The sequence below is a fragment of the Cherax quadricarinatus genome, chromosome 12, assembly GCF_038502225.1.
Source record: "Cherax quadricarinatus isolate ZL_2023a chromosome 12, ASM3850222v1, whole genome shotgun sequence".
NCBI lineage: Eukaryota > Metazoa > Arthropoda > Malacostraca > Decapoda > Parastacidae > Cherax > Cherax quadricarinatus.
This window is the reverse complement of record NC_091303.1, coordinates 28,746,227-28,770,964: the sequence shown is the minus strand read 5'-3', so window position 1 is coordinate 28,770,964 and position 24,738 is coordinate 28,746,227. Positions and strand designations below refer to the sequence as shown.

The following is a 24,738-nucleotide window of genomic DNA, read 5'->3' as shown; positions in this document are numbered from 1 at the left end:
TCTCACTTGGTTCAAAAGTTCCTATACATTCGCTTAACATCTCCCAAAATCTCTCTCTCTCCTCTACACTCCTCTCTTCTCTAGGTGCATACACACTTACTATGACCCACTTTTTGCATCCAACCCTTATTTTAATCCACGTAATCCTTGAATTTATACATTTATATTTCCTCTTCTCCTTCCATAACTGATCCTTCAACATTATTGCTACCCCTTCATTAGTTCTAACTCTCTCAGATACTGCTTACTTAATCCCATTTATTTCTCACCACTGAAACTCGCCTACCCCATTCAGCTTTGTTTCACTTAGGGCCAGGACTTCCAACTTCTTTTCATTTATAACATCAGCAATCATCTCTTTCTTATCATCTGCACTACATCCACGCACATTCAAACATCCCAGTTTTATAAAGTTTTTCTTCTTCTCTCTTTATAATAATGTATACAGGAGAAGGGGTTACTAGCCCATTGCTCCCGGCATTTTAGTCACCTCATATGACAAGCATGGCTTACGGAGCAAAAATTCTTTTCCACTTCCCCATTGAGAATAAAGGAAATAAGAACAAGAGCTATTAACCCCTTGACTGTCGAAACCCCAAATCCTGAGGTGTCTCCTGGTGTCAAAAAATTTTTGGAAAAAAAAAATTCTTATGAAATGATAGAGAATCTTTTCCCGATGGTAATGACACCAAAAGAACAAAATTTGATGGAAAACTTACAGAATTACGCTCTCGCAAAATTAGCGACCTCGGCGATATTTATGAATCGGCAATTTCACCCACTTTGAACCCTATTTTTCGGCTCATTCCATTGTGTTGATAATTTCCACGAAATTATCAACACATGCCCTCTCGTCTGAGGCCTGGTGATCACTACCCCATACCACTGCCTGTTACTGCTCTCAAGAAAAATGCTCAGAAGAGGTGTTTTGTCTGTGGACATACCACAAAACACCCACAAAAACTCAGAGACACTCGTTTTATATGTGAGGAGTGTAAAATACCATTGTGCTTATACCCATGTTTCAAAGAATTCCACAAGCTGCAACAGTTTTAGGAAAGCGTCCAGTGATTGTACATATGTATATACAGTGGACCCCCGCATAGCGACTTTAATCCGTGCAAGAGGGCTGATTGTTATGCGAAATGTTCGGTATGCGAATGAATTTTCCCCATAAGAAATAATGGAAATCAAATTAATCCGTGCAAGACACCCAAAAGTATGAAAAAAAAATTTTTACCACATGAAATATACATTTTCGTACACACAAAGAGAAGGATACATGCACAATAGTAGAGTAGTACATGCACAATATATATTGTGCATGTACTACTCTACTAAATGAAGAATAAATGACACTTACCTTCATTGAAGATGCAGCAATGACTGATGAGACACTGTGTCCTGGGAGTGCCTTTCCCTCCTGAGTACTGTAGGTCCTGTTTGGCATTTTCTTCCAGAACAGGCCTTATCACACTGTGTATGCCACTATGATTCTTAAATCTCTCAAACCAACCTTTGCTGGCTTTAAATTCACCAATATGAGCACTAGTTCCAGGCATTTTTCCCTGTTCACCTGGGTGTTAGTCGACTGGTGTGGGTTGCATCCTGGGAGACAAGATTAAGGACCCCAATGGAAATAAGTTAGACAGTCTTCGATGACACTGACTTTTTTGGGTTAACCTGGGTGGCAAACCCTCTGGGGTTAATTGTTTCTTGGTATTCTCAATAAGCCACACCAACAATGGTGCTACAGCAGCAGCAGCAGCTGACGGTGGTACAGCAGCAACAGACGATGCTACAGCAGCAACAGACGATGCTACAGCAGCAGCAGACGATGCTACAGCAGCAACAGACGATGCTACAGCAGCAGCAGACGATGCTACAGCAGCAGCAGACGATGCTACAGCAGCAGCAGACGATGCTACAGCAGCAGCAGACGATGCTACAGCAGCAGCAGACGATGCTACAGCAGCAGCAGACGATGCTACAGCAGCAGCAGACGGTACTACAGCAGCAGCAGCAGCAGCAGCTGACGGTGGTACAACAGCAGCAGCAGCTGACAGTGCAGCAGCAGCTGACAGTGCAGCAGCAGCTGACGGTGGTACAGCAGCAGCAGCAGCTGTACCACCAATAGTAGCGATGGTTGATTGGGGTTTATTATACAACCTGGCCAGCTCGGAGACACACACTCCACTTTCATACTTATCAATGATCTTTTTCTTCATCTCTATAGTAATTCTCACCCTTATTGCTGTAGGGTTGGCACTAGAAGCTTTCTTGGGGCCCATGGTCACTTATTTTCCAGAAAAAATCACCAAAAACACTGTAATAATACGAAATGTTCCGATTGTATGCTTGGATGTTACCGCGGAGGCTGGCTGGTAAACAATGCCACCGGCGGAACGTGAGCGTGGCTCAGGCCACACATTGGACGCGTCTCAGACGAAGAGCGGTGAGCGGGTTTTTGGGCGGTATGCGAGGCAAAATTTTTGCGAAAAAAGCGAGCGGTATGCAGATTGTACGGTATGCGATGCGTGTGGTATGCGGGGGTCCACTGTATATTATAGAACAATCGTGATAAACAATTTTCTATATTGTTTGCGTAAACAAGTTTTGTAAACATTATGATGATACTAGTGTTTTTGCTATAATTGTGTTACATTCAACGAGTGTATACATGGACATTGCACCATACATTGGCCTCACAGGCCACAGAAGTTATGTGAAAAAATAAAATAGTGAAAAAAACAAGAAACTTTTAACCCTTTCAGGGTCCGTCCCGTAGATCTACGGCTTTACATTCAGGGTCCAAACCGTAGATCTACGTCATGAGCTCAGCTCACTCTGATAAACTGTGAGTGGTACATTTGGGCCTAGATATGAGAGAATACTTCTATGTGGTATGTGTGCACCACATAAAACAGATCCTGGAGCACACTGTGTATAATGAGAGAAAAAAAACTGAAATCATGATTTTTCGATTAAAACAGCGGCTTTGCAGTGTTTTTTCGTATGTTTTTTATAGTTGTATTTGCGATTTCTTGGTCTCATTTGATAGAATGGAAGACATATTACAGAAATAGAGATGATTTTGATTGGTTTTAGCACTGGAAATCGCTTGAAACTGAGCTCAAAGTAGAAATGTTAAATTTTTGCCGATATTCAAGAGTAAACAAACGACCTCACACGTCTAATACACGCCAGCTGGTGGGTCTAATATGCATTCACAAATATGGTGATGATATTTGTACAATTATTACAGTATTGCATAACAGTATATCTTCTATTTTTTGGTGTGAATAAAAATTCATTATGTGAATAAAAAATCAAAATGGAATTTATTTGTAAAGCCTCAAAACGTAACTAATGAACAGAGGAAATGTTAGTTTAGTTCCAGGAATACCTACATTGTTTATTCTGGACTCTATTTTGAAATTGGAATATTTTGAACTTTGTGTTAAATTGGCCAAATTAACAATTTCCGATCACTTTAATTTGTAGTTGAAACAGTTGACTTGGTGATTTCTTGTGCTCAATCGATAGAATAGAAGTAATACTAATGAAATAGCTAAGAATTTGGTTGAATGGAATAATGTAATTGGCCTAAAATGGGAGTCAAAGTCGGCAAAATCGCCGATTCGTAAATATCGCTGACACATCAGAATTCGCGAGAGCATAATTTCGTCACTTTTCCATTAAATTTTGTACTTTTTGTTTTATTACCTTCACAAGAAGATTCTCTACCATTTCATAAGAAAAAATAAAAAATTTTTTTTTTTTTAAATTCTTGGACACTGGGGCACCACTTCAGATTTGGGCCTTGGACCCTGAAGGGGTTAAATAAAAGTAAACCAAAGTTTACTGGGTGAGCGGCAGTCGCCGCTGTTGCCATACATGGCTCATTTTCTGCAAACTTCACACCTCTATATCTCGGTAAGTACTGATGGAAAAAATATTTTTTTGGACTAAAACAATCAGAAAAATAATCTTAACATTTTCATAAGAAAAAAATAACTTTTTTTTTTCTAATATTTTGTGACACCAGGAAACACTTCAGGATTGGGGCTTACGACAGTCAAAGGGTTAATGCTCCTTAGAGTGATTATTATTGTGTTATTATTGTGTTATTATTATTATCATTATTAATATGGCATCTTCAAGACTAATAAAATACTCTTAGTGATTTTAATGTGTACCTGCATGGCAGCGCACTGTGTAAGTTTACTTAGGTACAGGTACACATACGTATCAGTAATAATAATAATGTAGGTACATAGTCCACCTGGGCTACACACCTACACCTACCTACATAGCTACAAAATATTTAATGTGACCCAGAGCCAAATTATTACCATTGACATACCATGTTCACTGAGTTTAATCATTTATAACAACTACCTTTAGATGCCATCATAAACAAAGGGAGAAGTAATGAATAATTCAAGCCGAGAATTGTAAACAAAAAGTTATGTATTAAGGGGAGTGATGTAATGTTTTCCCTTACCCAGCTACCACACCTCCATAGTATATAAAGAAAATGTTTATATACTAAGTAACGTGTTTCTTATATAATTTTGAAGAAAATATCATAGATGGATTAATGAAAATATCTATATTGACGTAAAATTAGACATTTAACCCTTTGGGGGTTTCGCACGTACTAGTACGTCTTATGACCCAGGGTTTTTGTCGTACTAGTACGCCTAAATTCTAGTGCCCTCAAATCTAGTGAGAGAAAGCTGGTAGGCCTACATATGAAAGAATGGGTCTATGAGGTCAGTGTGCACAGTATAAAAAAAATCCTACAGCACACTGCGTAACGAGAAAAAAAAAACTTTGACCGTGTTTTTGGATTAAAACAGCGACTTTGCACTGTATTTTCGTATGGTATTTATTGTTGTATTCTAGTTTTCTTGGTCTCATTTTATAGAATGGAAGACATATTACAGAAATTGAGATGATTTTGACTGGTTTTACAAAGAAAAGTACCTTGAAATTGAGCTCAAAGTAACAGAAATGTTCGATTTTTACCAAAGTTCAAAAGTAAACAAATCATGCCAGGCGTCCAATACACATCAACTGGTGAGTCTAATATTCTTTCACAAGTGCGCTGATATTATTTATACCATTTCTACACTAATGCAGTAGTCTGCATAACAATAAATCTTATTTTTTTTTTTGTGAGAATAAAAATTCAAAGTGAAAAGCAAAAGAAATATAAGAGGGGCCTGGGGATGTGACTAACGAACAGAGAACTTGTTATTTTAGTGCCAGGAATGTCTTTCTTGTTTATTCTGGACCCTGTTCAGAAATTGGCATCTTTTTAAATTTGTGTGAGATTGGCAAAATTGCTAAATTCTGACCACTTCATTGGATAGTTGAAATCGGTAAATGGGTGGTTTCTTGTACTCATTCGATAGAAAAAATGGAGTTTTAGCAAAATAGTTATGATTTTTATCGACTAGTACACTGGAATTGGCTGAAAATAGGGTTCAAAGTGGGCAAAATCGCCGATGCGTAAACATCGTCTAGACCGCTAACTTCGCGAGAGCATAATTCCATAAGATTTCCATCAAATTTCATACTTTTGGTGTCATTATGATCGGGAAAAGATTATCTTTTCATAAGTTTTTTTTTTTTTTTTTTTTTTGAAATTTGGCTGACCCTGAGAACAAGTCTCTGAGAGGACTTGTCGACCCCCAGAGGGTTAATGTGCCCAAGAGTGATTATTATTACTTAATAGAGAAATATGCTCATGGTGAATGTAAACAAACCGGGTGGCCCATACCGTATTTGAAAGACCTCTTTCTCTATAGAAAGTTTTGGTCATAATTTGAGATCGCCGTATTAGTGGAACGCCGTAAGGCAAAAACTCCAAAAAGCAGGGCCCTACTGTATATGCATGTGCATGCCTGTGTAGTGTAACCTAAGTGTAAGTATAAGTAGCAAGATATACCTGTTGTCCAACATGTTTATGAGACAGAAAAAAGACACCAGCAATCCTACCATCATGGAAAACAGTTTTAGGTTTCTGTTTCACACTCACTTGGCAGGATTATAGTACCTCCCTGGGTGGTTGCTGTCTACCAACAATAATAACTAGGGATTTTATCGTTCTTGTTCTTTCAAAAAATTAACAAGCACTCACACTTCAAACCATAAATGAAACAACTATAGTAAAAAGAATGCTAAAGTTTATGTTCAAGAGTGACAAAATGGTCGTCAGGATCATAAGCTCTAGAAAAGAGGTGTGCTTTCAACTGAGACTTGAAAGCATAAATTGATTCCTAAACAGACATTGTTAACCTATTATACAGTCTGGGAGCTACATAAGAAAAGACTCTGCAGATGAATTCTCTCTAATCATACTGGGACCCACAGTACTGCAACATTCCCACATGACTCAAAATGCAAGTACAGTGGACCCCCGGTTAACGATATTTTTTCACTCCAGAAGTATGTTCAGGTGCCAGTACTGACCGAATTTGTTCCCATAAGAAATATTGTGAAATAGATTAGTCCATTTCAGACCCCCAAACATACACGTACAAACGCACTTACATAAATACACTTACATAATTGGTCGCCTTCGGAGGTAATCGTTATGCGGGGGTCCACTGTACAGTGGACCCTTAACCAGTGATGGCATCGATTAACGATAAATGTGACTAGCGATACATTTTAACACAAAAATTTTGCCTCAACTAGCGCTTAAAAACCCGACCAGCGCTATTCGTTCCATACCATACACGTCCACTTTGGCCTGAGCGCGCCTCACTTGTCCCTTGGGTGCCAGTGTTTACAAGCCAGCCAGCCACCGCGGTCGCTTCCAAACATACAACAACTGGAACATTTCATATTATCACAGCCTTTGTAGTGATTGCACCTGCAAAATAAGTCACCATGGGCCCCAAGAAAACTTCTAGTGCCAACCCTACAGCAAAAAGGGTGAGAATTACTATGGAGATGAAGAAAGAGATCATTGCTAAGTATGGAAGTGGAGTGCGTGTCTCTGAGCTGGTCAGGTTGTATAATAAACCCCAATCAACGATCGCTTCTATTGTGGGTAAGAAAACGGCAATCAAGGAAGCTGTTCTTGCCAAAGGTGCAGCTGCTGCTGCACCACAGTCAGCTGTTGTTGTTGCTGCACCACCATCAGCTGTATTACTCGAAGATGTGGAGAGAGTGTTGTTGGTGTGGCTTAACATGAAACAATTACCGAGAAACAATTAACCCCGGAGGGTTAGCCACCCAGGATAACCCAAGAAAGTCAGTGCATCATCGAGGACTGTCTAACTTATTTCCATTGGGGGTCCTTAATCTTGTCCCCCAGGATGCGACCCACAACAGTTGACTAACACCCAGGTGAACAGGAAAAAATGCCTGGAACTAGTGCTCATATTGGTGAGGTTAGTGGGGAGGATGTGGAAGAGTTGGTGGAGGAGGACAATGAAGAACAAACCACTGATGAGCTGCTAGATCATCTTCAACATTAAAAGGCCACACCTGAGGAAACTGCTTTGGAGGAGGGGAGAGAGAAATTGAAGAAGTTGCCTACTTCAAAGATTAAGGAAATGTGTGCAATGTGGCTTAAAGTGCAAACCTTTTTTGATGAAAATCACCCTCACACAGCTATTGCAAGCCGTCCTGGTGACTATTACACTGACAATGTTGTGAAACACTTTAGGATAAAGGAACGAGAGGTACAGGCCTCTATGGACAGATATGTTGTGCGACAGAAGTCCAGTGACTCTGAAGCTGGTCCTAGTGGCATTAAAAGAACAAGGGAAGTAACCCCAGAAAAAGACTTGCTACCTCAAGTGCTAATGGAAGGGGATTCCCCTTCTAAACACTAACAAGATCAATGGTCTCCCTTCCTCCCATCCCATCAATCATCAACAGATCTTCAATAAAGGTAAGTGTCATGTAACTGTGCATGTCTTCTTCAGTTTGTGTGTATTAAAATTAATATTTCATGTGGTAAATTTTTTTTTTTCAATACTTTGGGGTGTCTAGCACAGATTAATTTGATTTCCATTATTTCTTATGGGGAAAATTAACTTGACTAACGATTATTTTGATTAACGATGAGCTCTCAGGAACGGATTAATATCGCTGGTTGAGGGTCCACTGTATAGCTATCGAGTTACCCTGAATACCTTCATAAAAACATAAGAACATAAGAAAGAATGAACACTGCAACAGGCCTACTGACCCATGCAGAGCAGGTCCATGTCCCCCCCCCCCCCGGATTAGCCCAGTGACCCACCCAGTCTGGTCACCTCCACTCAAAGAAGGAGCACGGCACCAGACCCAGCAGCACAAGCTAGTCAGGTCCATCTCACATCCACCCACACCCACTCGTGTATTTATCTAACCTATTTTGAAAACTGCACAACGTTTTAGCCTGAATAACTGTACTCGGGAGTTTGTTCCACTCATCTACAACTCTATTACCAAACCAGTGCTTTCCTATATCCTTCCTGAATCTGAATTTTTCCAACTTGAGACCATTGCTGCAAGTCCTGTCTTGGCTGTAAATTTTCAGCACGCTATTTACATCCCCTTTATTTATTCCTGTTTTCCATTTATACACCTTGATCATATCCCCCCTAATTCTATGCCTTTCAAGAGAGTGCAGATTCAGGGCCCTCAGTCTATCCTCATAGGGAAGATTTCTGATACATGGGATCATCTTTGTCATCCTCCTCTGTACATTTTCCAGAGCATTTATATCCATTCTGTAATACGGTGACCAGAACTGAGCAGCATAGTCTAAATGAGGCCTAACCAAGGATATATAGAGTTGAAGAACAACCTGAGGACTTCTATTATTCATACTTCTAGATATGAAGCCAAGAATTCTGTTAGCTTTATTGCGAACACTAATGCACTATTGTCTTGGTTTTAGATTACTGCTAACCAGAACTCCTAAATTCTTTTTGCAATCAGTAGTATTAAGATCTACATTATTTAGTTTATATGTGGCATGGTAATTTACCAATCCAACATTTAGAACTTTGCATTTGTCAATATTAAACTGCATCTGCCACTTCTCCGACCATTGCATCAGTCTATTCAAATCATCCTGGAGTGCTCTAGTGTCGTCATTAGAATGAATTGGGTGGCCTATTTTGGTGTCATCAGCAAATTTGCTTATGTCGCTATTTATTCCCTCATCTATGTCGTTTATGTAAATTGTGAACAACAACAGGCCTAACACTGACCCCTGAGGAACACCGCTTGTGACGTGCCCCCATTCTGATTTCTCCCCATTTATGCAAACACTCTGCTGTCTATTTGTCAGCCATGCCTCTACCCAGGAAAAAATTTCTCCTCCTATTCCGTGTGCCTTAAGTTTCCTCAATAGCCTCTGGTGTGGAACTCTATCGAAAGCCTTACTGAAGTCCATATACACAATATCATATTCATTACCATGATCTACCTCCTCGAACACCTTAGTGAAAAAAGTTAATAAATTCGTAAGACAGGAATGCCCCTTTGTAAAACCATGTTGAGATTCATTAATCAATCTGTTTATCAAGATGGCTATGAATTGCTTTGGCAATTATTGATTCCACAAATTTTCCCACTCTGGAGGTAAGGCTTATTGGTCTATAGTTTGAAGCCAGGGACCTGTCACTTGCCTTGTAAATAGGTATTACATTTGCCATTTTCCACTTATCAGGCACTATGCCAGTTTGTAGTGGTATGTTCCTCTTTACATTCCTTTAACACCCTTGCAAATAGTTCATCAGGACCTGGGAATTTGTTAGGTTTTAGTTTCTCTATTTGTCTGAGGACCATGTCACTAGTTACCACAATTGTGCATAGTTTATTATCATCCTGTTCTACATAATCTATTATTTCAGGAATATCGCTAGTATTTTCCTGGGTGAAAACTGAGAGGAAGTAGGTATTGAGAATTTCACACATATCCTTATCACTGTCAGTGATCTGACCAGAGTTACTCTTAAGTGGGCCAATCTTGTCCCTAATCTTACTTCTGTATACCTGAAAGAACCCTTTTGGGTTAGTCTTTGAATCCCTTGTGACCTTAGCCTCATAATCCCTTTTTGTTTTTCTTATTCTTTTCTTTATTTCTCTCTTTAATTGAATATATTGATATCTTAACTGCCCATGCCCTCTTTTGATATGCCTAATTTCAACAACATATTAAATCCCAAAGATCTGTTTTTCTTTATATGGGTCTAGCATTAACACATTAACTTCGAAACGTAGATCTATGTTCGCTCGCCCAGTGCTCTGAATATTTTGAATTTTTTTTTTTTTTTAAATTAAAGAAGGCAATTTTCTGTGTGTAATAAGACAAAAAAAATTTTTTGAGGACCAGTGCTTACTGAGATTTAAGACCCCAAATTTGACGCTGGATGCTCACCGGACAGCAACATTGAGTCCTGCTGCTTGCAGAAGTGTTGCCAATATACCTTTTTTTTCTCGTTTTTATATTTTTTTTCTATAGTCAATCTTTGTTCTGACACTGGTACTAGGTACTGAAATTGTACTCAAATTGTTACACACTGGCATGTGAACATTTATACCTGCCATGGTCATTTACTATTGTCTAGGAATTCATATGTACAAAGTATTTATAGGTTCCAGCAATGATTTAAGAGACGCTGGAGTGCGTATATATGAAACTTTTTGAAGCATAGTGTTAAGACGAGTGTTACTAAACTGCTGACAGGGTAAGCAGTGGAGTTACACTTGATGATTGTGCACTGCTGCAGGGAACCCCTGGCTTTATTTGTTTTCACTGTTACACGTAAACATGTCTGTCTGTCTGTCTGTCTGTCTAGCTATGTCTGTTTATCTGTCTTTCTATCTGCCTGTGTGTGTGTCTTTCTGTCTGCCTGTGTGTGTGTCTTTCTGCCTTCCTTTGTGTGTCTGTCTGTCTGTCTTCCTGTGTGTGTCTGTCTTTCTGTCTCCCTATGTGTCTGTCTTTCTGTCTGCCTGTGTGTGTCTGTCTTTCTGTCTGTGTCTGTCTTTCTGTTTGTCTGTGTCTGTCTGTCTGTGTGTGTGTCTTTCTGTCTGCCTGTGTGTATCTGTCTTTCTGTCTGCCTGTGTCTCTGTTTTTCTGTCTGCCTGTGTGCCTCTGTCTTTTTGTCTGCCTGTATGTGTGTGTGTGTCTTTCTGCCTTCCTTTATGTGTGTCTTTGTCTGCCTCTGTGTGTCTGTCTTTCTGTCTGTCTGTGTGTGTGTGTCTTTCTGTCTGCCTGTGTGTGTCTGTCTTTCTGTCTGCCTGTGTGTGTCTGTCTTTCTGTGTGTTTCTGTCTTTCTGTCTGATTGTCTCTCTTGTCTCAGAGAGTTGCTCATGAACCAAGTGGTATTACACGCGATCATGTCTGATTCCTAAACAAGTGAAAATGTGTATTACTTGCCAGTTGCCAGTCATGCTTATTATGCATTATATCTACAAGTACAGTATAGCACTTTGTCTGGATTTTTTGGGTTATCCTGGGTAATTTACACTATATATAATTGTATTTACATATGTGTACCTGTGAGATAGAGACAGATAGACAGAGACAGAGATAGAGACAGAGAAAAAGATAGAGAGAGAGACTGAGATATAGACAGACAGACAGAGATAGAGACAGCCAATCAGCCAGCCTGCTGAACACGTATTACACATTCCAGAATTGTTTCTTTTTATTTAGGGCATAGGTTATAAGACATTCTGGCAGGACACTACCAGTAGCACCAAAATTGAAAGGGTGTTGCACAAATGTTGCACATTGGTTATTATCAAGGTTTTTTATATTTCTGCAACTAGTGGTGGTCACATCCACCTCAAAGCCACTAAATTCGGGGTCAACGTCACTTTCCTCTTAAAAGGGGAGTGTTAATACGACATGACCTCTGTGAATCCTTGGTGTTTGCCATGCTGTTTGCTTTAGGTGGCATTCAGTTGAACTGGTGCTCCCACGAGGTACTAAGTGGTCCCAGATTTTTTTTAATAGTGCACACACCGAGTGTTAAGACCCACTCTATGCTAACCAAGCATCTCAGGCCAGTTGTGCCAAATTTGGAGGCAGGAAAAATAAAACATAGATCTATGTTTGGAGTGCTAGGGTAAGACTGTAAATCTGCATTTGGACAGTTAATGGGTTAAGATTCTGTGCAAGAAAGGTATAAAATACCAACAAGATAAAAGTTAAGACACATATACAACATCTGGTTATCTTTATTGTACAATAAAGATAACCAGAGGTTAAGATTCTCTTGAGCTTTTTTTGAATTCCTTTATAACCAGCTCATTCAGATGAAACACGTTACAATTTTAGGAAGCTTCAGGCTTCTACTTCATCAGGTTTTTTAGACTCTTTATTATCAAATAAAAAGTATCTTAACCCCTTCAGGGTCCAAGGCCAAAATCTGAAGTGGTGCCCCAGTGTCCAAGAATTTTAAAAAAAAAAAATTTGTTATTTTTTCTTATGAAATGGTAGAGAATCTTTTTGTGAAGGTAATAAAACAAAAAGTATGAAATTTGATGGAAAATTGACGAAATTATGTTCTCGCGAATTTTGATGTGTCAGCGATATTTACGAATCGGCGATTTTGCCGACTTTGACTCCCATTTTAGGCCAATTACATTATTCCAGTCGACCAAATTCTTAGCTATTTCACTGGTATTACTTCTATTCTATCGATTGAGCACAAGAAATTGCCAAGTCAACTGTTTCAACTACAAAATAAAGTGATTGGAAATTGGTAATTTGGCCAATTTAACCCTTAAATGGTCCAAACGTATATATACGTTTTTTCAACATCTGAAAGTATGTAAAAAAATGTAGATTTTTTTTTTGTTTTACATTTGAAAACGTGTAAAAACAAGTAGATCTACTTTTGTAGCACTACGAATTTGAACGTTGATCTGTTTGGACCGTTTAAGGGTTAACACAAAGTTCAAAATATTCCAATTTCAAAATAGGGTCCAGAATAAACAGTGTAAGTATTCCTGGCACTAAATTAACATTTCCTCTGTTCATTAGTTATGTTTTGAGGCTTTACAAATAAATTCCATTTTGATTTTTTATTCACATAATGAATTTTTATTCACACCAAAAAATAGAAGATTTACTGTTATGCAATATTGTAATAATTGTATAAATATCATCACCACATTTGTGAATGTATATTAGACCCACCAGCTGGTGTGTATTAGACGTGTGAGGTCGTGTGTTTACTCTTGAACATCGGCAAAAATTTAACATTTCCGCTACTTTGAGCTCAGTTTCAAGCCGTTTCCAGTGCTAAAACCAATCAAAATCATCTCTATTTCTGTAATATGTCTTCCATTCTATCAAATGAGACCAATTACAACTATAAAAAGCATATGAAAAAGCACTGCAAAGTCGCTGTTTTAATCGAAAATCATGGTTTCAGTTTTTTTCTCTCATTATATACAGTGTGCTGCAGGATTTGTTTTATGTGGTGCACACATACCACATAGATGTATTCTCTTATATCTAGGCCCAAATGTACCACTCGCAGTTTATCAGAGTGAGCTGAGCTCATGGCGTAGATCTACGGTTTGGACTCTGACCGTAAAGCCGTAGATCTACAGGACGGACCCTGAAAGGGTTAATGGGAATATGGCCCTAGATGCAAGCCCAGCTTTCTATTATATCATGTATTGATTTTAAGGTAATTCTAACACAGTGAATTATTTCAATTAAAAAATAATTTAATCTGGTATATATAGGAGAATCAGATAGCAAATTATTATTCGTCTTTCAACAAACCAGCCATTTTTAACTTAGTAATATATACAGGAGAAGAGGTTACTAGCCTCTTTCTCCTGTCATTTTAGTCACCTCTTACAATACCATGGCTTATGGAGGAAGAATTCTGTTCCACTTCTCCACGGGGTAGCAAATTATATATAACAGTATTTTATTTACACTTTATATTGCAGTACATTGGCATTATATTTTTATTTGACATTCATGTTCATCTTCCACAGATGAGCAGTCACAATTTGCTGAATATTCGTGGTAGTGGTGATGACATTCCTGTCAGTAAACGTGTATACCTTGATCGACGTTTGGTCTCCCTAGCCCACACCTGGAGTGGATTCTCTGTGCTGGCTATGGATACCTCAGGCTGTCTTCACTTCATTACGCTTATGAGACCAGCTGATGTAGGTGGGTATACAAGCAGCCAAGTGTTTTTGTGAGATCAGCTGATGTAGGTGCATTGTGAGACCAGCTGATGGAGGTGTATTGTGAGACCAGCTGATGTAGGTGCATTGTTAAACCAACTGATGTAGGTGCATTGTTAGACCAGCTGATGTGGGTGCATTGTGAGACTAGCTGATGTAGATGGGTATACAAGCAGTCTTGTGTTTTTGTGAGACCAGCTGATGTTGGTGCATTATGTGACCAGCTGATGTAGGTGCATTGTGAGACCAGCTGATGTAGGTGCATTGTGAGTCCAGCTGATGTAGGTGCTTTGTGAGACCAGCTGATGTAGATGCATTGTTAGACCAACTGATGTTGGTGCATTGTTAGACCAGATGATGTAGGTGCATTGTTAGACCAGCTGATGTAGGTGCATTGTGAGACCAACTGATGTAGGTTCATTGTGAGACCAACTGATGTAGGTGCATTGTGAGATCAGCTGATGTAGGTGGGTACATTTACATCAGCTGCAGCATAGAGTTGAATATGTAGTGAAAATTCAACCTGTCTTGTATTACATTTTAGCTGATGTGCCAAGCCTCGACAAAGAGCAAGTTTAATTCCTTTATATAGTAATTCAGAAAAGTGAACAAAATATAGTACAAAAAAATATTGTAAAGCTTTGTTAGTATCCCATGCAAAGTTTATGGCAGAATTGCTATCTAAAGCAATGGGAATGGGGGTACACAATAATAATAATAATTTTCCCTATGAATACAATATTGCTGTGGGATAGGGGCAAGGTATAGAACAGCATGCCATAAATGGAGAGCAAGGTGAGTGGTGCATTGAGGTATTTGTGGAGATAAAAAACGTCATCCATGAAGACAAAGAAGGGAATATACGAGAGTATAGTGGTACCAACACTCTTATATGGGTGTGAAGCATGAGTTGTAAATGCTGCAGCAAAGAGAAGGTTGGAGGCAGTGGAGATGTCATGTCTAAGGGCAATGTGTGGTGTAAATTTTATGCAGAGAATTCGTAGTGTGGAAATTAGGAGGAGACATGGAGTTACTAAAAGTATTAGTCAAGAGGGTTGAAGAGGGGTTGTTGAGTAGTTTGGTCATTTAGAGAGAATGGAACAAAGTACAATGATTTGGAGAGCATATAAATCTGTAGGGAAAGGAAGGCGGGGTAGGGGTCATCCTCGAGAAGGTTGGAGGGAGAGGGGAAAGGTTTTGTGGGTGAGAGGCTTGGACTTCCAGCAAGTATGCATGAGCATGTTAGACAGTGAATGGAGACGAATGGTTTTTGGGACTTGACGAGCTGTTGGAGTGTGAGTGCAGTATTGGAGTGTGAGTGCAATATTGGAGTGTGAGTGTAATATTTTGTGAAGGGATTCAAGGAAACTGGTTAACCAGACTTGAGTCCTGGAAATGGGAAATGCAATGCCTGCACTTTAAAGGATGTGTTTGGGATATTGGCAGTTTGGAGGGACATCTAAACTGTCGTATCTGAGTGCCTCTGCAAAGACAGTGATTATTTGTGAGTGATGGTGAAAGTGTTGAATGATGAAAGTTTTTTCTTTCTTTTTGGGTCACCCTTCCTTGGTGGGAAACAGCCGATGTGTTAAAAAAAAAAAACAGTATCTAGGAATTCCCACACTATCTGATGTAGAGTAAACCAGTCCTGCACATAAAAAATAACCTCCACTCCAAGGTGGTGATGCCCAGTAAGAGGGTTCGTGGCAATAACCCTTTTGGAGTATGAATGAGTCCCCTGGAATCACAAGGGCAGCCCCAGGGGACATTCAGAATTCTCAGGGCTCATTCTTATTTTCACAGTTAATGCAGCCTTCAGTATTCTCAAGACTAACATTCTTGTTTCCATTAATGAACAAAGCCAGCATTGTCAAGGTTCTCATTTTTGTTTTCAGTAGCAAATAATGCCAGCATTTTGAAGGCTCACAATCTTATTTCCATAAGTCAGTAAAGGAAATTTTGCAGACTGAATCCTATCCTTAGGTATAGAAAAATGCCTAGTAAATGTGATCCTCATTAGTGAATATTTTTCTTAAATTCCATTTTATCAACAGGTCCACAGTGGGCAATATCAGTAATTCTGTTACTAGAATTTGCATTGGTTAGTGGCAATGATTGGTGGGACTTACTGGTATCCACTCCTCCAACATCCGTCCCTACACTAACAGAAAAACTCTCTGAGACCTTCCACCAGCATTCTGCTCCTATCATTCAGCACCTTCATACACGGTTTCTCGTCATGAAAACATCAATGTTGAGGTAAGTTTTGACCCAGTAATAAAAATTTAAAACATTTATTTCTTCTTCTTTCAACAAATCGGTCGTATCCCACTGAGGCAGGATGGCCTAAAAAGAAAAACAAAAGTTTCTCTTTTAACTTTAGTAATGTATACAGGAGAAGGGGTTACTAGCCACTTGTTCCCGGCATGTTAGTCACCTCTTATGACACGCATGGTTTATGGAGGAAGAATTCTGTTCCACTTCCCCATGGAGATAAGAGGAAATAAACAAGAACAAGAACTAGTAAGAAAATAGAAGAAAACCCAGAGGGGTGTGCGTGTATATACCTACCATCCAACTTACGACCTGCTCGACCTACAACCATTCAACTTATGACCATGTTTTCTATGCCAAATTTCTGAGAAATAAACAACTGTTTGTGTTGTACACAGTGTGTATCCTGAACCTTACATTATAAAATACAGTACTAACAGCATAAAAAGCAAAGTAAAAAATGAAACAAAATAAAACAATAAAATAAAGTCATTACAAAAATGTGACGTTGATATTCAGTAGTAAGGTTCGACTTACATCCATTTCGACTTACGACCGGTTTGTCGGAACCGAACTCGGTCGTAAGTCGGATGGTACCTGTATATGCTTTTACGTGCATGTGCTGTGTGACCTAAGTACAGGTAGAAGTAGCAAGACGTACCTGAAATCTTGCGCATTTCTTTTTCTTTCAGCAAACCGGCCATCTCCCACCGAGGCAGGGTGACCTCAAAAAAAAAAATGAAAGTTTCTCTTTTTAAATTTAGCAATTTATACAGGAGAAGGGGTTACTAGCCCCTTGATCCCAGCATTTTAGTTACCTCTTATGATACGCATGGCTTACGGAGGAAGAATTCTGTTCCACGTCCCCATGGAGATAAGAGGAAATAAACAACAACAAGAATTAGTAAGAAAATAGAAGGGTGTTTCTTAATAATTTTTTTTAACACGTCGGCCACTTCCCACTGAGGCAACGTGACCCAATAGGAAAGAAAAACCCAAAAAAGAAGAAAGAACTTTCATCATCATTCAACACTTTTACCATCACTCATACATAATCACTGTTTTTGCAGAGGGCCTCACTCAGATACAACAGTTTAGATGTCCCTACAAACTGCCAATATCCTAAACCCCTCCTTTAACCCTTTGACTGTTTCAGCCATATATATACATCTTACGAGCCAGTGTTTCAGACGTACATATGCTCAATAATTCTAGCGGCTTCAAATCAAGCAGGAGAATGGTGGTAGGCCCACATGTGAGAGAATGGGTCTGTGTGGTCAGTGTACACTGTATAAAAAAAAATCCTGCAGTACGTAGTGCATAATGAGAGAAAAAAAAACTCTGTGTTTTTGGATTAAAATGCTAAATTTGAGGTGTATTTTCATATAGTATTTATGGTTTTATTCTCTTTTTCTTGGTCTCATATGATAGAATGGGAAACATATTACAGAAATAGATGATTTTGATTAGTTTCACGATGAAAACGACCTTGAAATTGAGCTCAAAGAAGCGGAAATGTTCGATTTTTACCAATGTTCAAGAGTAAGCAAATCACACCACACGTCCAATACACTTCAACTGAGGAGTCTAATATTCTTTCACTAGTGCACTGATATTATTTATACCATTTTTACAATAATGCAGTGAATAAAAAATCAAAATAGAAAGCAAGAGTAATATAAGAGGGGCCAGGATATGTTATTTTAGTGCCAAGAATATCTGCATTGTTTATTCTGGACCCTGTTTTGAAATTGGCATCTTTTTTAATTTGCATTAATTGGCCAAATTGCCAATTTCTGACCACTGTATTGGGGAGTTAAAATGGGTAAATTGACGGTTTCTTGTACTCAATTGATAGAAAAAATGGAGTTTTAAAGAAATAGCTATGAGTTTGGTTGACTGGAACAATGGAATTGGCTGAAAATAGGGCTCAAAGTTGGTGAAATCGCTAATGCGTTTATGTATATCGCTGAGATCGCTAACTTCACTGGAGCATAATTCTGTAAGTTTTCTATCAAATTTTGAACTTTTGGTGTCATTGCCATCGGAAAAAGATTCTCTATCATTTCATAAGAATTTTTTTTTTTTTTTTTTTTTTTTTTTTTTTTCAAAAATTTTTCGACATCAGGAAATACTTCAGGATTTGGGGTTGCAGCAGTCAAAGGCTTAACCCTTAAACTGTCCAAATGTAGATCTATGTTAGTACCATTAGCACCCCAGATGTATATCAGCATTTTATTTTTCCTGCCTCCAAATTTGGCATGATTGGCATGAGATGTTTGGTCAGTATAGAATGGGTCTTAACACTCTCTGTGCATATTATTAAAAAAATCTGGGACCACTTAATAATAATAATAATAATAATAATAATAATATTTTATTTTGACATAATACATAGTTTCAAATAGAGTTAGAGCTAAAGAAGGAGTAGCAATAATGTTGAAGGATAAGCTATGGCAGGAAAAGAAGGACTATAAATGTATTAATTCAAGGATTATGTGGAGTAAAATAAAGGTTGGATGTGAAAAGTGGGTTATAGTAAGTGTATATGCACCTGGAGAAGAGAGAAGTGTAGAGGAGAGAGAGAGATTTTGGGAAATGTTGAGTGAATTCATGGGGAGTTTTGAACCAAGTGTGAGAGTAATGGTGGTTGGGGATTTCAATGCTAAAGTGGGCAAAAATGTTGTGGAGGGAGTAGTAGGTAAATTTGGGATGCCAGGGGTAACTGAAAATGGGGCGCCTTTAATTGAGCTATGTGTAGAAAGAGGTTTGGTAATAAGTAATACACCTACCCTCCAATTTACAACCTGCTCGACATACGTCCACTCGATTTACGACCGTGCATCTGGCAGCTGGGCTGGGCCGGCTGATGCACACCACTGTACAATATTTGACAATACTCTCGGCGGCAGTGAGTCATGCAGGCAGCATCAGTTTGAGTAACCCTGCCCTATCAGCAGCATCATACTGTATTAACTGTACTAACTGGACAGTAAATTTCACCATGGCCCCTAAGATGAAGTCTGAATCTTTCACTGGAGATTGTGGCAAGAAAGGCTCATACTCTCGAACTCTCTATTTGTTTTCACTGTTGCACATAAACCTGTCTGTATCTGTCTGCCTGTATATCTGTGTATCTCTTTGTGTCTGTTTATCTGTCTGTCTACCTGTGTATCTGTCTTTCTGTCTACCTGTGTCTATGTCTACCTGTGTGTCTGTCTTTCTGTCTACCTGTGTGTCTGTCTTTATGTCTACCTGTGTGTGTCGTTCTGTCTACCTGTGTGTCTTTCTGTCTACCTGTGTGTGTCTTTCTGTCTACCTGTGTGTGTCTTTCTGTCTACCTGCATGTGTCTGTCTACCTGTGTGTCTTTCTGTCTTTCTGTCTACTGGTGTGTCTGTCTTTCTGTCTACCTGTGTGTTTCTGTCTACCTGTGTGTTTCTGTCTACCTGTGTGTTTCTGTCTACCTGTGTGTGTCTTTCTATCTGTGTGTGTCTGTCTGTGTGTCTTTCTGTCTACCTGTGTGTCTTTCTGTCTGCTTGTCTGTCTCAGAGCCACTCATTAAGAGTGTTATTGGTCTTGAAGACGCCATATTAATAATAATAATAACACAATAATAAATATTTGAGGCTCATTAAATGTGTATAAAATGTTGATATAGACATTTTGCTTAATCCATCCATGATTTCTTATTCAAAATTATATAATAAACATGCTACATAACATATAAACACATAAATTAACAAATATGAGATGTTTTTCTGGTCGGTTTGACAGAGTGAACAGGAACCATTCGTGTCCGGGCTGGTAACAACAACAACAACAACGTTTGTTTACATAACTCGCCAACCTTCTACACTCTCATTCGTTTATTCATTTAATCTTGTTTACTCACCTCTCACTCTACATTAAGACTACAGATATTTTAAGGTAAGTAATGAGTGGACACATTATATTATAGTTTAATAATATTGTTATTATTAATATTAGTACATATGTATTATTGTAATAATAATACAGTGGACCCCCGCATAACGATGGCATCACATAGCGATTAATCCGCATACCGCTTGCTTTAATCGCAAAAATTTTGCCTCACATACCGCTTAAAAACCCGCTCACCGATTTTCGTCCGAGACGCGTCCAGTGTGCGGCCTCAGCCACGCTCACATGTTCCGCCGGTGGCATTGTTTACCAGCCAGCCTCCGCGGTAACATCCAAGCATACAATCGGAATATTTCGTATTATTACAGTGTTTTCGGTGCTTTTTCTGGAAAATAAGTGACCATGGGCCCCAAGAAAGCTTCTAGTGCCAACCCTACAGCAATAAGGGTGAGAATTACAATAGAGATGAAGAAAAAGATCATTGATAAGTATGAAAGTGGAGTGCGTGTCTCCGAGCTGGCCAGGTTGTATAATAAACCCCAATCAACCATCACTACTATTGGTGGTACAGCTGCTGCTGCTGCTGCACTGTCAGCTGCTGCTGCTGCTGTAGCATCGTCTGCTGCTGCTGTAACATCGTCTGTTGCTGCTGTAGCGTCGTCTGTTGCTGCTGTACCACCGTCACCTGCTGCTGCTGCTGTAGCATCGTCTGCTGCTGCTGTAACATCGTCTGTTGCTGCTGTAGCGTCGTCTGTTGCTGCTGTACCACCGTCAGCTGCTGCTGCTGCTGTAGCATCGTCTGCTGCTGCTGTAACATCGTCTGTTGCTGCTGTAGCATCGTCTGTTGCTGCTGTACCACCGTCAGCTGCTGCTGCTGCTGTAGCATCGTCTGCTGCTGCTGTAACATCGTCTGTTGCTGCTGTAGCATCGTCTGCTGCTGCTGTAGCATCGTCTGTTGCTGCTGTACCACTGTCAGCTGCTGCTGCTGCTGTAGCATCGTCTGCTGCTGCTGTAGCATCGTCTGCTGCTGCTGTAGCATCGTCTGTTGCTGCTGTACCACCATCAGCTGCTGCTGCTGCTGTAGCACCGTTGTTGGTGTGGCTTATTGAGAATACCAAGAAACAATTAACCCCAGAGGATTTGCCACCCAGGATAACCCAAAAAAGTCAGTGTCATCGAAGACTGTCTAACTTATTTCCATTGGGGTCCTTAATCTTGTCTCCCAGGATGCAACCCACACAAGTCGACTAACACCCAGGTGAACAGGGAAAAATGCCTGGAACTAGTGCTCATATTGGTGAATTTAAAGCCAGCAAAGGTTGGTTTGAGAGATTTAAGAATCGTAGTGGCATACACAGTGTGATAAGGCCTGTTCTGGAAGAAAATGCCAAACAGGACCTACAGTACTCAGGAGGAAAAGGCACTCCCAGGACACAGTGTCTCATCAGTCATTGCTGCATCTTCAATAAAGGTAAGTGTCATTTATTCTTCATTTAGTAGACTAGTACATGCACAATATATATTGTGCATGTACTACTCTACTATTGTGCATGTATCCTTCTCTTTTTGTGTGGGAAAATGTATATTTCATGTGGTAAAATTTTTTTTTTCATACTTTTGGGTGTCTTGCACGGATTAATTTGATTTCCATTATTTCTTATGGGGAAAATTCATTCGCATACCGATTATTTCGCATAACAATTACCCCTCTTGCACAGATTAAAATCGTTATGCGGGGGTCCACTGTAATAATAATAATTATTAATATTATTAATTTAGGGAGCTGGAGCACAGATCTACTGTATAGCACTTTGTCTGGATTTTTTGGGTTATCCTAGGTAATTTATACTATGTATGATAACTTCACTTACGTGTACCTGTGTGTGAGAGAGAGAGAGAGAGAGAGAGAGAGAGAGCCACATTCAGTTTATTTATTTATTTATTTATTTATTTACAATTTGAGCATACATACAGAGGTACAAAAAATACAGATAAGAGCAGCATGCCAAAGCCACTTATACTATGCATAGCATTTCGGGCTGGCTTAAAATTAACTAAGCAATGATGAAATCAGTGATAATACATTATTGTAAACAGATAACTATAAAGCACAAATGAGTATTACAAAGACAGGTCATATGGTTGCATGCATTGTTGTACATTCAGTCGTATGGAGTATTCTGTTAGGTAGTGTATTTAAAAAATAATAAAGTTAGATTGGGTTTTAGGTTTAACATTTATGTGATATAATTGTGAGAAACATTTAAGATATACAATTTATAAGGTTCAGTTATTCAGTATTTATTTGGTTTTGGGTAAGTGATCTTTGAGAAGAGACTTGAATTTATAAACAGGTAGTGTTTCTTTTATATTTACAGGTAATGAATTCCAGATTTTAGGGCCTTTTATGTGCATTGAGTTTTTGCATAGTGTGAGATGGACTCGAGGAACATCAAAGAGTGATCTGTGCCTTGTGTTATGGTCATGTGTTCTGTTGACGTTGGCAAGGAGATGTTTGAGGGGAGGGTTAATATCAGAGTTAAGTGTTCTATGTATGTAATAGGTGCAGTAATAAGTATGGATGTTTTGTATGGTGAGTAGGTTTAGTGTATTGAATATTGGTGGAGTGTGCTGCCTGTAGTGAGAATTTGTTATCATTCTAACTGCTGCCTTTTGTTGGGTAATTAGTGGTCTGAGATGGTTAATTGTTGTTGAGCCCCATGCACAAATTCCATAGGTGAGATAGGGGTAAATAAGAGAGTGATATAGGGCCAGGAGGGCTGACTGTGGAACATAGTACCGTATCTTCGATAGTATGCCTACAGTCTTGGAAATTTTCTTAGAAATTTGTTGTATATGTGTATGAAATTTGAGTCTATTATCAAGGTGGATTCCTAAGAATTTTCCCTCTGTTAGCTTTGTGATAGGTGATCCATTTATCATTATGTTAAGAGGGACATCTGTAGCTCTGTTACCAAACTGAATGAAGTAGGTTTTGTCAATGTTTAGTGTAAGTTTGTTAGTCCTCATCCAGGTAGATATTTTCTGTAATTCGGTATTTACAGTATTGGCTAGCGTGACTGGGCTCGGGTGAGAGAAGACGTATGTAGTGTCATCTGCAAATAGTGTGGGTTTGAGTAATTGCGAAGCATTTGGAAGGTCATTTATGTATAGGAGAAAGAGAAGAGGGCCAAGGACACTTCCCTGTGGGACACCAACTGTAATTGGTTGTGCAGAAGAGTTTGCCCCATTTGCGTACACATATTGGCTTCTGTTGCTGAGGTATGACTTGAGGTAGTTGAGGGAGTGCCCTCTTATACCATAGTGTGACAATTTTACGTGGAGCAAGTCATGGTCAACTGTATCAAAAGCTTTACGTAAGTCAATGAAGATCCCCAGTGGGACTTCTTTTTTCTCTATTGCAGTGTATATATGTTCTAGCATGTGTATAATAGCATCATTTGTATTTTTATTAGGCCTGAATCCAAATTGGCAGGGGTTGAGTATGTTTTGGGAGATAAGGTAGGAGTAGATTCGTTTATGAATTAATTTTTCGAAGATTTTTGAGAGAGGGTGTAAGTTGGATATTGGCCTATAGTTATTCAACTCTGTTTGGTCTCCTCCTTTGTGGATCGGGGTGACCCTTGCTATTTTGAGTACTGTAGGGAAGGTGGAGGATTCTATGGATTTGTTAAAGAGTGTTGCAATGATTGGTGATAGCACCTGTGACAGTTTTTTGTATATAAAGGGTGGTAAGGTATTTAAATCTCCTGCCTTGTTTTTTAGTGCGTTGATAATAAGGGAGACTTCGTATGGGTTAGTCGGAGCTAGGAACAGTGTGTTCGGGTAGTTGCTGGTGAGGTAGTCATTTGGTGGGGTATCTGAGCTTGGGATTTTATTGGCAAGGTTTTGTCCTATAGTGGAGAAGAAATCATTGAGTCTGTTTGCTGTTTCTGTTGGTGGGAGTTGGGGTTCATCTGAATTTGCTAATTTTATTTCGCTATTTCGTGATATCTTTTTTGTTCCCAGAATTTCTGATAGGGTTTTCCAGGTCTTTTTTATATCACCTCGTAAGTTGGATAATCTCTTTTCATAATACAATTTTTTTGCCCTTCTTATCAGGCTGGTTAGGATTGACGAGTAACGTTTTGTTTGGTCTCTGGTTATGTGACCCATTCTGTACTGTTTTTCATATTGGTGTTTTGTATTTATGGATTTGAGAATGCTGGGTGTTAGCCAGGGACTGTTCAGTCTCTTAGCTGTCATCTGTTTAGTTTTTTTAGGGCAGTGCTTGTTATAGAGGTATTGGGTCTTTTTTAGAAAATTATTAATACATTCGTCAATATCTGTATAGATTTCTAGCTCAGTGTGCCAATCAATGTTTGCTACTG

At 39.1% G+C, this 24,738-nt stretch overlaps 1 protein-coding gene across 1 annotated transcript in view; it reads left to right on the top strand.

The window, feature by feature from the left end:
- Window positions 1–24,738, top strand: part of MED16 (mediator complex subunit 16) — a 292,898-nt gene that overhangs the window by 88,986 nt on the left and 179,174 nt on the right. Inside the window, exons 10-11 of the mRNA XM_070084299.1 lie at window positions 13,993–14,173; window positions 16,245–16,449. Coding sequence (XP_069940400.1) covers window positions 13,993–14,173; window positions 16,245–16,449 — 386 coding nt within the window. The remainder of the gene's footprint in view (window positions 1–13,992; window positions 14,174–16,244; window positions 16,450–24,738) is intronic.